The sequence below is a fragment of the Rhincodon typus genome, chromosome 4 (genome assembly GCF_021869965.1).
Source record: "Rhincodon typus isolate 14 chromosome 4, sRhiTyp1.1, whole genome shotgun sequence".
NCBI classification, from domain to species: domain Eukaryota; kingdom Metazoa; phylum Chordata; class Chondrichthyes; order Orectolobiformes; family Rhincodontidae; genus Rhincodon; species Rhincodon typus.
In genome coordinates this window covers 89,577,969-89,594,325 of record NC_063335.1, presented here as the reverse complement: position 1 = coordinate 89,594,325, position 16,357 = coordinate 89,577,969, and the positions used below count along the sequence as shown (strand labels likewise).

At 41.1% G+C, this 16,357-nt stretch overlaps 1 protein-coding gene across 3 annotated transcripts in view; it reads left to right on the top strand.

Annotated features, from left to right (window-relative positions):
* nbeal2 (neurobeachin-like 2) overlaps nucleotides 1-16,357 on the top strand; it is a 202,607-nt gene that overhangs the window by 176,940 nt on the left and 9,310 nt on the right. For all 3 annotated transcript variants that reach the window (XM_048595708.1, XM_020515436.2, XM_048595707.1), the window contains 7 exons: nucleotides 258-355; nucleotides 2,414-2,527; nucleotides 4,484-4,564; nucleotides 7,136-7,245; nucleotides 9,311-9,483; nucleotides 12,147-12,241; nucleotides 14,779-14,895. In XM_048595708.1, the coding sequence (XP_048451665.1) occupies nucleotides 258-355; nucleotides 2,414-2,527; nucleotides 4,484-4,564; nucleotides 7,136-7,245; nucleotides 9,311-9,483; nucleotides 12,147-12,241; nucleotides 14,779-14,895 (788 nt within the window). The remainder of the gene's footprint in view (nucleotides 1-257; nucleotides 356-2,413; nucleotides 2,528-4,483; nucleotides 4,565-7,135; nucleotides 7,246-9,310; nucleotides 9,484-12,146; nucleotides 12,242-14,778; nucleotides 14,896-16,357) is intronic.

Here is a 16,357-nt window from a genome sequence, read left to right as displayed (position 1 = left end):
GGTCCAGACAGAATACATATGGAAGAATGTTTCTTCTTGTGGGACAACCTGCCCACATTGCTGATATAAAATCCAACCCAAAATATGCAACTTTAACACTTTAGTTCCCAATTCTCAATGATGACCTTCGGACATTGGGACATGAATCCTTCAGCTACATTTCTCAGTTGGAGTAATTTTTACCATTGTGGTTTTGTAGAATTGGGGTTGTATCATTCAACATTGCTTTCAAAATTAATTCAGTTCTTGCTGTATAGGTGCAGTAGATTTGGATGCAATTGCTGATGAGACCGGAAGGAAAGCTTTAGAAGGAATCATCAGTAATTTTGGACAAACTCCATGCCAACTTCTGAAGGTATGGAGTTAAATTATTATCATAGAGTCAGAGTCACACAGTATAGAAACAGGTCCTTGGGCCCATCATGACTGTGACCAACAAACATCAAGCTACACTATCCCATTTACCTGCACTTGTTCCATAGCCTACTATGCCTTTAGCCTCTCTTCATTGCAACTACTCACTTAAAATTATTTCCTGCCTTACATTTTTACTTTTTCAGTTTGCGCTCCTTATTTCCTGATTTATGGTAGTCTTATTCCATTTAGAGCAATTTACCCTTATAAACTCTCAGTACCTCTAATTTGTGACACTTGTTTGAGTCTGTAAGTAGAAGGCTTTTCAACCATGTCACACCAATCCTGTACTCACCAAACAGCCTAACAGTTTCCAGTCAAGGCTGTGATCAAGATTAATGTCAGATTTAGATCAAATCTTAAATTGTCCTGGCGTGTACAAATCAGAGAACTCAAACTATCTTTGAGCCTGCAAAACCGTGATCTTCTTATTTTTAAATATTCGTCCAGCAATTGAACTGTGACCATATCATTGTGGTTATGCCACTGGAACATGAATCCAGATAATGTAAGTATAAATCCCTTTGAATAATAATGCATTTAAGCAATAAATAGATTTATATTTATACTGACAAAATTTATAAAAATCTGGAAGTAAAAAGCTGTTATCAGTAAAAATGAGTGTAAAGCTGTTGGATTGATTTACTGGTCAGTCTGTGTGACTCTGTCAACATGGCTTGTTTAACTGTCCTCTGAAAGTGAAAGTCTTTGATCCTTCAGACAGATGACCCATGACAGGGCAACGTGCTGGTCTTGCCACACAACCTTCAGGCTGTATTCAAGACTGAGATAGACAGATTTTTAATCATTAAGGGAATCAAGGGTTATGGGAAAATGCAGTAAAGTGAATTTGAGGTTTATCAGGTCAGCCATGAACACCTTGAAGCCAGAGTGGACTCGATGGGCTGAATGGCCTACTTCTACTCCTACATCATGTTAATCATCATAAAATTACAGTAGCCTTGAATTTTGAACATTTAGACTATAAAGTCCATCATTAGTCCAGCTCCATGGCAAGTTTATCTGTTGACTCCCTAATTTTGGCAAATAAAGCTGCATCCCCAACCTCGGGGGGGAAAAAAAAATTCTAACATTGTTCTTAATATCTCTCCTCCCATTTCTACTACTTAACCAAATTTGAATTTGACCCACATGTTATCACCAGAGTATGGCTGCATTCTTACTGACATCAAAAACCCATAATTCTTCCTGTAAAGTCTGTGTATATAGTTTAGTGAGTTTATGTATATGCAAGGAGTGAAAATGGCTGTGAAATCTGAGACTTAATGGTCACTTGGGAAAGGTAGTACATACTTAAGAATCTGTTTGCCCTGACTAGAACCTAGAACCAAGGCCCTGGTTCTAGGACAAGAAATTGGCCAATCAGGACTGAGCTGAGGAGAAATGTTTTCACTCTGACTGTTGAGAATCTTTGAAATAATCTATTTGGTAGTGCAAACCAACATCTTCGGCAGAAATGATAAGAAACAGGAGCCAGAATAAGCCATATGATCATTTGAGCCTGCTCTATCATTCAGTTAGATGAGGACTGAATTTCAGTAAAACTCTGTTTCCTACCCTATTTCCATAATTCTTGATTTCCTTAATATTCAAAATGGATTTCGTTCCTGAATTTACTACTGACTAAGCATTTACAGACCTGTGATAGAGAATTCCAAAGATTCAGAACAGTCCGAGTGATGAGATTTCTCCTCAACTCAGTTTTAACAGGCCACTTCCTTAGCCTGGAATTTTGATTCTCATTCTAGATCCAAGGTCAGCACCCACCCTCTCAATCCCTCTATTATTTTAAACAATTAGATGAGTTCATTTCTCATATTTTGAATACCAGAGATAATGATGATACTCTCCACTCACATGTCTACTGTCTAATCCTAGAAGGAGTGGAGGAAGTTGGGACAGTGGGGAAGGAAGATTCTCATCCTTAGCAACAAAGTATACTAATTCCTTCTGTTTATTTAATCTTTCTTTCCCTCAGGAGCCACATCCTCCACGTCTTAATGCAGAGAATGCTGCCAGGCGCTTAGCACGATTCGATTCCACACCAGACGTCTTTGAGCACTTGGGTCAACTCAAGTCCTTCTTTGTTGAGGTAAATGGTTGCCCAGTTCACCTACCCAATGCAGAGGTCAAGGTATCTCTCCCCGCCGCCCCCCAACGCAAACCATTTATTTCATTGACTTTACAAGGTAGAAACAGACCATTCAACCCGACTGGTCAACACTAAAGTTCATACCCCATAAAAACATTCTTCATCCATTCCTCTCAAAAAGCTGTGAACGGTAGACAAATTACTCCTTTGAGATTGAGACTGACAGAATCACAGTGTTGTTTAAGTGCAGGAGGATGCCATTTGGCCTATTTTGCTTTCACCAGTTACCTAGTGCCAATCTCCTGCCCTTTCCCCATAAATATGCACACCATTTCTGTCCAAATAATCATCCCTTGCTATCTTGAATGCCCCAACTGAACCTGCCTTCACAACATTTCCAGGCAGTGCATTCTGTACTCTAACTACTCCCTTTGTGAAAACGTGTTTTCTCATATCACCCTTGCTTCATTTGTACATTACTTTAAATCTATACCCTCTTACTCTTTTCTTTCACAAGTGGGAACATCTTCTCCCTTTCTACTCAATCTAACCTGCTCATAATTTTGAAAACCTCTAACAAATCTCCTCACAGCCGCCTTCTCTCTGAGGAGAACGGTCCCAACTTCATCAACTAAAGTTTCTCATTCCTGGAATCGTTCTTATAAATATCTCCTGTACTCTCTCCAATGTATTCACATCTGTCCTGTAATGTGGCACCCACACTGCACAATATTCCATTCGAAGTCTAACAAGTATCTTGTACAAGTTCAACATAACCTCTTGCAGTCCACCTTTATCAATAAAGTCAAGACTTCTATGCTTTATTAACTGCTGTTTCCACCTGTCCTCCCACTTTCAATGATCTGTGCACATATATACCTCGATCCCTCTGGTATTGAAGCCCCTATAGAATTGTACCCCCATTTTCTATTGTCTTTTAGAGTTCTTCTTACCAAAGTGCACCACTTCACACTTCTTTGCATTGAACCTTATCTGCCCATTCCACCAATTTTTCAGTGTCATTTCAGAGTTCCACACTACCCTCCTCACAGTTTACAATTCTTCCAAGTTTAATGCCAACTGCAAACTTTGAAATTATCCCCTACACACCTGGATCCAAATCATTAACATGTCAGGAAAAGCAAAGGTCCCACTACTGACCATCATCCTTCAGCCTAAAACAAACCTTTCCAATCACTCGGTCAATTCTGTATCCACTGCTACGCTCCATTTTGTACCACGACCTATAACTTTCTTCAAGTTTGTTGTGTGGCACTGTTACAAACGCCTTCTGGAAATCCATAAATGCCACATCAACAGTTTTACCCTCAGGGCCCCTTTCTGTTACCTGTTCAAAAAACTGCATCTTCTTAATCCAGGCTGTATTGTTTGCAATTCTCCAGTTTTCAGGCACCACCCCTGAGTCCAGGGAGAACTGAAAGATTATGGCCGTTGTTCTTGTTATTTCTACTTTCCCTTCCTTCAAAATCCTCGGATGCATCTCATCCAGTCCCAGTGCCTTGTCAATTTTAATAGGTTTAATACATTTTTATTGAGTGTGGCTAAAACAAAAGGTATGGAACAAAAGGCAGAGGAATGAGGTTGAGATAAAAATCAGCCATTCAGGGACTGAATGATCTACTACTTTTTTCCTGTGTTTTGAAAGACATTAATAAATAGGATTTTTGAAAAATTGAAAGAAGCAAGATTTTTATAATCATTCCGCCCAGCACGTGGGAGATGCTGAGACCCCAGGTACTTAGCTACTACTCCTACGTTGTTCGTCATTTGAAAAAATGTCTTCAGTATGAGGAAGGAGTAGAAATGCTTGATGCAGTTTTGCAAAATAATCTTCAAGGACAAAATGGGGCCCTTGATCATTCATGCTTCTCCAACATCGTGTATTTTAATAGAGAATGTAGAAATGCCTTCATAACCCAATCTATCTTCTTTCAGGGCATCAGTGATGATATTCCACTAGTGCAGGCCTTGGTGCCAAAAAACCAAGCATACTCTTATTTAACTCCATATGTACTGGTGAGTAGACAATGTCTTCTGAGGAAAAAGAAGTCAATCCATTCACAATTACAATGGGGAGGTGACAGCCAAGTGATACTATTGCTAGACTATTAATCCAGAAACTTGGCTAATGTTCCAGGGACCCAGGTTTGAATCCAGCCATGGCAGATAGTGGAATTTGAATTCAATTTTAAAAAATCTGGAGTTAAGAATCTATGAAGACAGTGAAACCATTGATGATTATGGTGGAAGAAACCTATCTGGCTCACTAACCTTCTTCACAGAAGGAAATCTGCCATCCTCATCTAGTCTGGTCTACATGTGATTCCAGACCCACAGAAATGTGGTTGACTCTCAACTGTCCTCTGAAATGGCCTAGCAAGCCACTACCTTCAAGAGCAGCCAGGGAGGGTAATAAATGCTGCCCATCCAGTGATGCACACATCCCATGAGTGAGTTTAAAAAAAAGTACTTCAAGTAACAGTATGGTTATAACATGACTAAAGAGATAAATATAGGACTGAAATTTCTGGGGAGTGGCAGTCACATTCAGATTGCCACTTTGTTGTTTTTACTTAGCTTATTCAAGAGCTCCCAGCATCAGCTTGAACCTCTGATTTGGGCCTTCTGAAAAACATGATTTGGGAGAAGGTGAGTATGTAGGTTTGGTGGATGATAGGGGAAGATGAGGACAGATGTCAGAGGTAGGTTCTTTACTCAGAGAGTAGTAAGGGCGTGGAATGCCCTGCCTGCAAAAGTAGTAGACTCGCCAACTTTAAGGGCATTTAAATGGTCATTGGATAAACATATGGATGATAATGGAATAGTTTAGGTTAGATGGGCTTCAGATTGGTTTCACAGGTTGGCACAACATCGAAGGCCAAAGGGTCTGTATTGCGCTGTAATGTTCTATGTTCTATGACAGATGTGTAGGTTAGGGAGGTAGGGTGGGTTGGTAAGGAAGTCTGAGCAGTATTGGGTCTGTTTGAGGTGTGTAGTTAGGTCAAGAGTCATCAGGCTAGGTGAGGCATCATGTTTGTAGGGGGTGGGGTTCAGGTCAGATTGCACCAGGTGTTGAGAGGGCAGGTTGGGTTTTGGGGGGTGTTTGGTTTTATTGTTACCCAGGACTAAAAACAGGTTTAAAATTTTTTCCCCCCTTTTCTTAGATAAGTATCCAAGTAAATTAGTCAAAACGCACTGTCTGCAGTCTGTGACTCTAACTCAGAGCAGTAGACCTTTTGTGAAGTTTATAGATGCAGGGTAATTGCCCATCAGAAGTTTAAACTTGCCATGCAAGTTACTCAATTGTTTATTGTATCTTACTGCAACAATGTCCTTTCCAGTTGGAAGATCTGGATCAATATATCCAAAACTGCATTCAAGCTAATTCCAGGCTAATGGTTGTCTGAAGAATTAGAATGAGGGAAACGGGATATATCAAAGTGACCACTAGATTCAGTATTGCCCAAATCTGCACCAATCAGTTTCTGAGAGGTTCACAGAAATACTTCACATCTGACCATAAAACTTTGTGACTTTAAATAAGAAAGCAAGAGCTTGTACTTATTGTCATGTTTTTCACAACTTCTATTTACGCCAAAGCACTTTACAGCCCATGTTTCAGTTTTTGAAGCAAAATACAGCAAATCTGAAATAAAACTGGAACTTTATGCTCCCCCCACAATCGTGTCCAGTAGATGGTTGACATGTTATGCAGGTTGTAAAGTTAGGTGTTACATTCCAACATCATGTGTCTCCATGCTGTCTCCGTTGGTATTTTACCAGAGATGGGGGAGGCATTGGGAAACCAGCCCCGCCTTTGACCAATTGGGTTCACCGTTCTTATTCTTCTAGTGGTGGGAGGTGACCATGCCATGTAATAAATCTGCTGATCTTTCAGTGGGCTGAGTGGTTCCTTCCTCTTTGGGCACCCTGTTACCAGTGAAGACATCTCACCCCATCGCTGTAAAACATAGCCTTGACCACTGCGTACCCCCGACACCACCACCAACCTCGTGAGCCTGGCCTGTCAAGCATTGATGAAACCTCCAGCTCCCTGACTCCTCCTCTTTAGAGAATTCCCGCAATCCCAGCATTGGCCACCTCTTCCTTGAAGATGGGACTTCCTGTCATGAGTGACGGAAGTCTGATTCTGAATCAATTTAACAAGCTGACAGTTGTTAAATAGTAATCCTGGGACGTCTTCCCACTTGTTTCATTTGGTGAAAGTGTCGTAGTGGCTTCCCTGCTCAGGCCGGAGTTTTTTTAAAAAGGCAGTCGTGACTCTGTGAATAGTCACATTCAATCGACATATTTAAAGAAACACCTCATTGAGTGACCTTGTCATCCACTCAGGAAGAACAAGCCAAAATAAAAGGTGGCAGAATCCAGGTACACCATTGAAGTAAATCACTTGGCCAATTGTAATTATTCACCCACTAGACTAGACTAGTAGGGTGGTGAAATTGGGCCTTTTGTCTTTGTAATAATGGTCAGTGGTGGTTGTGAAATGGAACTTTTGAACTGTGTATCTCAAGGAGCTATTTTATCATCTTGCTGATTGTGAACACACTACTTTGTTTCTCTCAGGTCACAGTGAGTGCGAATGGGTTGATAGGAACTCACGGCTGGCTGCCATATGACAAAAACATTTCCAACTACTTCACATTCACACGAGATCAAAATATCTCCAATGCTAAGTAAGTGTAATTTGTGAGATTTTGTTTGGTTCCATGATCAAAACAATCCACCACAACTCAGAATTTATGTAATCTTTTGAAGACACTTTCAAAGGATCATTTGATCATTTTACAGTCACTAACTGCATTACTATTCACATGAAATAGCATGTGGCTGGCCCTTTTATACTTGTACCATGATGTCTAAGGTTACTACCTTCCTTGAAAAACTGACACATTACTGGGTCACTGTCCCCTTTAACGAAAGGTCCATGAGGGTTATTGTCTCCTTTAAAACGCTGACATCAAAGTTCACTGACATCTTCAACCTCTTCCTCCTACAAGCCGAAGTCCCCACCTGCTTCAAGAAGACCACCATCATCCCCATACCCAGGAAAACACATGCAGTGTGCCTTAATGACTACCACCCAATAGCTCTGACTTCAATAATCATGAAGTGCTTTGAGACGCTGGTCATGGCCCACATCAACTCCAGTCTCCCAGCCTGCCTTGATCCCCTGCACTTTGCCTGTTGACAAAACAGGTCCACAGCAGATGCCATTTCCCTAGCCTTCCCTCATCCCTGGAACATCTGGACAACAAGATGACTACGTCAGACTCCAGCTTGTCGACGACAGCTCCGCCTTCAACACCATTATCCCCTCCAGACTTATCTCAAAACTCTGAGACTTGGGTCTCGGCCCTGCCAACTGCAACTGGGTCTTTAGCTACCTGACCCATAGACTGCAATCAGTGACTATAGACCACTGCACCTCCTTCACAAAAACACTCCACATTGGAACCCCCCAAGGATCCGTTCTCTGCCCCCTACTGTACTCCACGACTGTGTTGCCAAATTCCAAATGAACGCCATCTACAAATTTGCTGACAACACCATTGTGGTAGGACAGACATCAAATAAAGATGAGTCAGTATACAGAAAGGAGGTAGACGGCTTGGTGATGTGGTGCAATAAGAACAACCTCTCTCTCAATATCGGCAAAACTAAAGAATGGATCATTGACTCCAGAAAGAAAGGAGGAGAACAAGCCTCCATTTACATCAATAGAGCAGAGGTTGCGATGGTGGAAAGCGTCAAGTTCCTAGGAGTGACAATAGTTGACAACCTGTCCTGGACTTCCCACATAGATGCGACTGTTTTTCAGGCAGCTCAGAAAGTTTGGCATCTCCATAAGGACCCTCACCAACTTTTACAGATGCACAACAGAAAACATACTGTTCGTAATGGCCTAGAACCATAAGAAACCACAGAAGGTTGTGTGCACAGCCCAGACCACCGCAGAAGCCAACCTCCCATCCATGGATTCCATTTACGTGTCTTGTTGCCGCAGAAAGGCGGCCAACATCATCAGAGACTCCTACAACCTCTTCCATCAGGCAGAAGGTACAGAAGCTTGAACAAACGCACCAGCATGTTTGAGAACAGCTTCTTCCCTGCCGTTATTGGACTGATGAATGGACTCTCTAACAAGATCAGCATTATGTAAAGTTAATGTTGACTTTGCCTAGCACACGTCCTGTGTGGTGTAACTTGTATGCCTTACTCTATCCAAGTGTTTTTTCACCCAATGATCTGTACACCGTTGCTTACTATGAACTGCCTGTGTTGATCGCAAACAAAGTTTCTCACTGTACTTAGGTACACATGACAATAAATCAAATCAATCAATACTGTCCCCTTTAACATATATTATCCCTTAGTTACTGTCCCCTTTAAAACACAGACACTGAGAATTACTGACCCCTTTACCACACTGTCACTTAGAGTTACTTTCCTCTTTAACACATTGTCACCTGGGGTCACTGTCATTGAGAGTTGCAGTCCCTTTTATCCTTTAATACACTTCCCCCTGGAGTTGCTGTCCCTTTTAATGCACTATCTCCTGGAGTATTGTCCCCTTTAATACATGCTGTGCTTCAGAGTTAACATCTTCTTTGAGTTAGGTGAAAATTACTCTGGAATGTTTCCAATCTTCATGAGTACAGAACGTTAAAGACCATGAAGTAATTCACCATCAACTGATTTTCTTATTTTACTCACTCTGTATTATGACTATTTCTTCAGGACTCATCGTTTCTTGTCAGGTCCATTTGCTCCTGGAGTCAATTTATCACCAAAGATCCTGGCTGTTTCCCCTGATGGTAAACTTCTCTTCAGTGGCGGTCACTGGGATAACAGTCTTCGGGTTACATCACTGAGCAAGGGCAAAGTGACGGGACACATCATACGGCACATAGGTCAGTAATAGCCAGTTTTCATCACTATAATGATAGCTTCTACTGTGCCAAGCAAAACTGACAGAAAATGGAAATGGTCATCCAGAACCATATTTCCCCAAGTCTGGGTGTGTAAAGAGTAATGTGCCATCTGTACTATACAATAAAATCTAGTGATGACTGGGTTGGCCCACTTCTCTGCTTTGATACTTGACTCAGCAGATTCTCTTTTGTTTATTGCTGATTCCCGATTCCTGATTGCTGTTGAGAATGTGGTGCTGGGAGCCATGTATGTAGGTCCACCTACAAAAAGAAGGGAATTCCAAAACTTTGACTTGGTGACAATAAAGGAACAGAAGTGCATTTCCACCTCGGAATGTTGTGTGACTTGAAAAGGAACTTGCAGGTGATGGTGTTTCCATTCATTTGCTGCCCTGATTCTTCTAGGTTGTCAAGATTGCGGGTTTGGAAGGTGCTGTTGGAGCCTTGATGAATGGCTGCAGTACATCTTGTAGTTAATGTGTACTGCTGCCACTCGGTGCTTATTGCAGAGAGATTGAATATTTAAGATAGTGGATGGATGCTAATCAAGCAGGATACTTTCAATGTAGTGTTCAGCTGTCTTGAATATTGTTGGAGTTGTCCTCATTCAGAAAAATTTGAGAATATCCATCACACTCTTGGTCTATGCCTTGTAGATGATGGAGAAGCTTTAAGCAGTCAGGAAATGACTTAATTACCTGCTCTTGAAGCTACAGTAGTTACGCCTGGTCAAATTAAGTTTCTGGTTCATGGTTTCCAACAGACTGTTGATGGAGGATTGTCTCCAGGATTCTTTCAGTCATCAAGGAAATTAGACGTGTATTCAATTAGCTGGGACTGATTGTAACTGAGGTCCCATGGCCAGTAGAATGAAAAGGGGGCGGGGCAAGGAGCTGAGACCAGTATGTTGAGGGGTGCAGGCACGATGTCGAGGGAGCTTTACCTGAATCTGTTGTATGTTCTACAAGACCGACAACAGCATAAATCTCAAAAAGCTATCATACAAGTTCAGCAGGTAATAGGAATGGCAAATGGAATGTTGTACTTTATTTCAAAGGGAATAGAATATAAAAATGAGCAAATCTTGCTAAAACTGTACAAGGCAATCGTCAGACCACAACTGGAATATTATGAATGTTTTTGGATCCCTTGTCTAGGGAAACACATACTGGCACTGGAGGCAGTCCAAAGACAGTTCATACTAATGATACTGGGTATGGAGTGACAGTCTTATGAGGAGACATTGAGGAGTTTGGGTTTGTCCTCGTTGGCATTTAAAAGAATGAGAGGCAACCTTATTTAAACATACAAGTTTCTTAAAGGACTTGATGGGATAGATGCAGAAAAGTTTCCATTTGTGGGAGACTCTCGGACCGGCGGACATAATCCGAGAATAACGAATCTCAAATTTAAGACCGACATGAAGAGGAATTTCTTCTCAGAGGGTAGTGAATCTGTGGAATTCTTTACTGCAGAGGGCCGTCAAGGCTGGGTCATTAGGTGTATTCAAGGCTGTGTTGGACAGATTTTTAATCCGTAAGGGAATCAAGGGTAAAGGGAAAAGGCAGGAAAATGGAGGATCCGAAATTTTCCAAATGGTCTGATTGGTGCCTTACATAATTTCTATACTTTCACCACTCCTTGGGTGAAGAGATTTCATCTGAATTTCTTATTGATTTCTTTGTAACCGTATTATATCATTGGATTCCAGGTATGCTGTTCCTGGAAGTGGGCAACATTCTCTCTGTCTGTCTGTCTCCATTTTTAGGTCAGTTTTTAGGCATCAGGTCATCCCTCAGAATTTCTTTTTTTCAAGAGAAAAGTGGCCGAGCCTTGCAATCCTGGCCTGCTGTGGATGTCCATGCGTATCTGGTATCACCTCTGTAAACCTTCTGTGTACCATCTGTACTGTCTCTATATTGTCTCTATATATGGCGATCAGAACTGCATAAAGTATTCCAAGTGTGGCCTAACCAAGGTTGAATACAGGTTTATCGTAACTTCCCTACTTTTTAATACCATCTGTCTGTAAATAAAGTCTAGTGCTTGGATTGTTTTTTTATGGCCTGAGAAATCTGTTACAGAAGAATAGGAGTGGGTAAATTAATCTGTCATGCCTGACCCACTGTTCAATATATTTGTGACTGATTGAACACGTCAGTGACTTTACCCACCCACAATTTTAGTGATTGGTCTTCAAGATCCCTTTCTTTATTCTTCCACTGTTAAACTCGCAAAGTGACTTTTTCATATTCTTACCAAAATTATTACATTTTTGTTCATAAATTCATGTGCCAATTATTTGTCCGTTCTGAAAAGTTAGAATATCTGCCAGTAATTTATTGCAGTCCTCACCTGTGTTAATTGTCATCTGACTCCACATTGTCTGACTTTATTCATTAGTCTATTATGGGCCACTTATTGAAGGTCTCTTGAAAATCCAGTTAAATTACAACTATACTATTGTTTGCTCAGTTACCTGAAAATATTAATAACGTTGGCCAAGCAAAGTTTTCAGTTTTGGAATCCAGGATGACCATTTGTTAGTATGTTTTTCTTTTCTAGATGTTCTTTCCTCTTTTAGTAAGGGTTCCAATATGTTTCCTACCATCCATGTTAATCATCACTTTTATTTCCTCTAGATATTGTGACATGCCTGGCACTGGATCATTGTGGTATCTATCTCATCTCCGGATCCAGAGACACCACATGCATAGTGTGGCAGGTCATCCAACAAGTAAGATGCCCTTAGGGATGCATCACAAGTGAGAAGAATGACTTTGTGGAAGTGTGTTGAATGGGATGACCGTACAATGATGAAATGATAGGATTCGGTTGGCACTTAGTATCCCGTTTCGTTTTCCTTATCTCATCTTGGGCATGTCACAGGGAGTGAAACATGATGGATGGTGTCCTTAGTGAGAAGATAAGTCTTTGTTTCCACAGTCCAGAACTGAACAACGATCACTCCTATCAGTATTCTTATGGACAGATTAATCTGTAACAGCTAGATAATTGAGATCAAGTAGCTTTTCCCTCGTATGCTTCCCTGTCATAGTCTGTCCGTCACAGAGTTAGACAGCACAGAGGCAGACCCTTCAGTCCAACTCATCCACGCCGACCAGATATCCTAAACTGATCTCATCCCATTTGCCAGCATTTGGCCCATATCCCGCTAAACCCTTCCTATTCATGTACCCATCCAGATGTCTTTTAAATGTTCTAATTGTATCCACTTCCACTATCTCCTCTGACCGCTTGTTCCATACGTGCACCCTCTGTGCGAAAAGGTTGCCCCTCGGATCCTTTTTAAATCCCCCCCCCACCCCAGCCTCCTGTTCTTAAACCTATACCCTCTAATTTTGGACTCCCCTACTCTGGAAAAAGAGACCTTGGCTATTCACCCTTTTCATGCCCCTTTATAATTTTATAAACCTCTATAAGGTCACCTCTCAGCATCCAACATTCCGGGGCGGGGGGGAACCCTCAGTTTATTCAGCCTCTCCCTATAACTCAAACCTTCTAATCGCAAAAACATCCTTGTAAATCTTTTCTGAACCCTTTCAAGTTCCACAACATCTTTCCTAAATCAGGGAGTGTTCAAAATGCAGTATTCCAAAAGTGGCCTCGTTAATGTCCTGTACAGCTGCAATATGACTTTTCAACTCCTATACTCAGTGCACTGATTGATTGAAGGCAAACATGCCAAACACCACCTTCACCACCCTGTCTACGTGCGACTCCATTTCCAAGGAACTATTCACCTGCTTCCCAACGTCTCTTTGTTCGGCAACACTCCCCAGGGCACTACCGTTAACTGTCGGTCCTCAATAATATCTTTGAGGACTTGTCAAGTTCAGTCAGCAGTGATACCAGCTACTGAGCTACTCTTGGTAATGGGCATCAAAGCCTCCTACCTAGAATATATTCTGTACTCTTGCTACTCTCAGTGCTTCTTCTAAGTGCTGTTTGACACTGAAGAATACTGATCAGACCAGTTTTTTTCCCAAGGGCATGCACTTGAGGTCTACATTTTGATTTCCAGGAATAACTTTTTGGTTTCTCTGCACTCCTTTTATTAGTTGATGCAGTCATTTGGTAATGTTTCCTTCTGTATTTATGTTGACACGTAGAGTATTTGGACTTGAACGGTAGCAGAATTAGAAGAGTTCAGCAATTATCCATGTTTCAATATCCTTAAAGCCACTTAACGAAATCATTAATTGCATGGACGCCGCAGTTCTTAAATTATCTCAAATTCCACAGGCATAAGTTAGCAGGCAAGTCTCCCCGTTCCAGATAAGTACTGTAACGTGTCAGAATAGGTTGAGTGAAAAATTATCTACAGTTGTAGTGTTGGGCTTAAAAATAGTACCTCCAAACCAGACCAAAGACATGGCAATGAACGCTTGAAGCAAGCTGAAAACTACATGGAATGAAGACCTAGCGTAAAAACAACCTGTTTTGGCTTGAAAGTAACTGCATGGCCTTGGCTGAGTAGGAGACAGAATATTGTGTAGTTAACAAGGAGCTAATTGGAGATGTTTATCCACTTCTTTTGTGTACAAAAGAATGCCTGGAAAAGTACTGGAAAATGGTGATACAGCACGTAACATTAGATTCAGATCAGTATTAATAACTGGGTCTTTAGCCCACTCATTGGACGTCCACCACTGGACTGGGGTTCACGAGACCAGAGCCATGGAATCTGATATAGAGCTCCAAGTCCTGTCATTACCAAAGGTCCCAGTGAACCAGGAAAGGCAGCATGAGACTCACTTGTTTAACATTTATCTCATTAGTTTAACCCAATAAATTAGGTATATGTTGACGTGCACATGTCTTCTTGTTACCATTTTGATCAGTCCTTAAAGAACCTTTTAGGTACTTTCAGCCTAACAATATAACAGTAGGGTCTGAGACGCAAGTATTCCTGGATGATACGTTGGTTATGGAATGTTGTTGAAGACATAGTCTTTCCTCAAATAGCGTCAAGGAATTCTTACATAACCTGAGATGGGAAACAGGACATCTGTTTGACGTATCATCTGAAAGACTGCAGCACGTATACTGGACTGGACTGTCAGCTTGTTTTATCCTTAAGTGTTGTATGTGTGAATAGAACCCTTAATCTTCTGAATCAAAATGAGAGCAATGCTGTTGAGCCATGGCTGATGTAAATCGTCTAATGGATGGAAGCAGTTTAAGAAATGAATTTTTGTTTTTTTCTTGAAATGTTCCAGTTCATTCATCTTTTGTGGTTGTGTTTTTCAGGGTGGATTTGCTTGTGGTCTGTCTCAGAAACCAGTGCAGGTCCTCTATGGACATGATGACACAGTCACGTGTGTGGCCATCAGTACTGAGCTTGACATGGCGGTATCAGGGTCTAAGGTGAATCTTCCAAAATGTAGATGATTGGGAGCAGGGAAAGATTATTAATTGGGCTACTGTAATTTAGTACTTCGATGTTAAAGCTGAGCAGGATCAGTCTGCTACCAACAACTGAAGGCTGAGACCTTGAGGTGGTTTGTGTTGGGCTGAAGGCAGAAATATTGAAGCCGATGAAAACAGTGATAGCAGCCTTGAGGGAGAAATGAAGCAGAAGAATGATGAATGCAGGAAAACATGGCTAACATGTTCACATAATTTATACCTGGTTGATTAAGAAAAATATCCTCAGGGCGCTATGACCACGGGGATATATGATTACACAAAGGAGGAGTTCATTTGATAAAAGTCACCCAATCTATCAAATCCATATGGCAGAGAAAATCCAGAGCCTAATAGAGAAGGAGGCGGTGTCCTAATAGTAATGTCACTCGACTGACATCCCAGATTAATATTCTGGGGACATGGCTTTGAATTTCACCAAGGTAAATGGTGAAATTTGAATTCAATAAAAACACATCTGGAATCAAAAGCATTGTCAACTTTCATAAAAATGTTCTTTAGGAAAGAAAATCTGCCATCCTTGCCTGGTCACGTGACTGAACCCACAGCAATGTGGTTGGCTGTGAAATAGCCTAGCGAGCTATTCAGTTCAAGGGCAATTATGAATGCACAATAAATGATGCCCATATCCCATTAATATTTTTTAAAGACTGGCAAATACAGAAGCTTGAGACAGAAGTTCAAAAGCAGCAAGATAATTTGCATGCTTTTCCATCCGACTAATAAGGGAAGTATAAAGGCCACGTTGGACTGAGTTTGTTGTTCTGGTTTACAGGTAGTTTAATTAATTTGTTCTGACTTTAAAGCAATTAAAGTTGTTTCACAACAGAACTACTTTGCCAGTCCGTCCCCATTATTGTTAAGGAGTTCAGGGCCTCTCAATAACACCGCTGTTGTAACGTTGGGCTACCTGAAAGACAATTTGCACAAAAAGCTCCCACAAAGAATAATGTGATAATAGCCAACATATCTGCTTTTATAATATCGATTTAAGGGATAAATATAGATACAGAAGGAAAACTGCCCCCTTTTCTTTAAAATAGTGCCATGGAATCTTTTAGGTCGATCCTGACATACATCATCCAAAAGATGATTTCTCCAGTGGTGCACCATTCCAGGGATTAAGTTCAAAATGTTAGGCTGACACTGATGGAGATGATTTTTGAACCCAAAACTTCTAACTTGGGAGCACTAGTACCACCAACTAGTATATCTGATTGCGACTTGAGACCAGAAATTTCCACATTCGGTTGCAGTTTGGGATACATCTTATCTGTGACAGCAATAGTGGGTGCTGCACCCTGATTCTCATTTGTTTGTGCTCTAGTGTTGGTTTGATGGTGGGCTGTAGTGAACAATTCAATGGACTGAATAGCCTCTTGTTAAATTTTCTATTATTCTA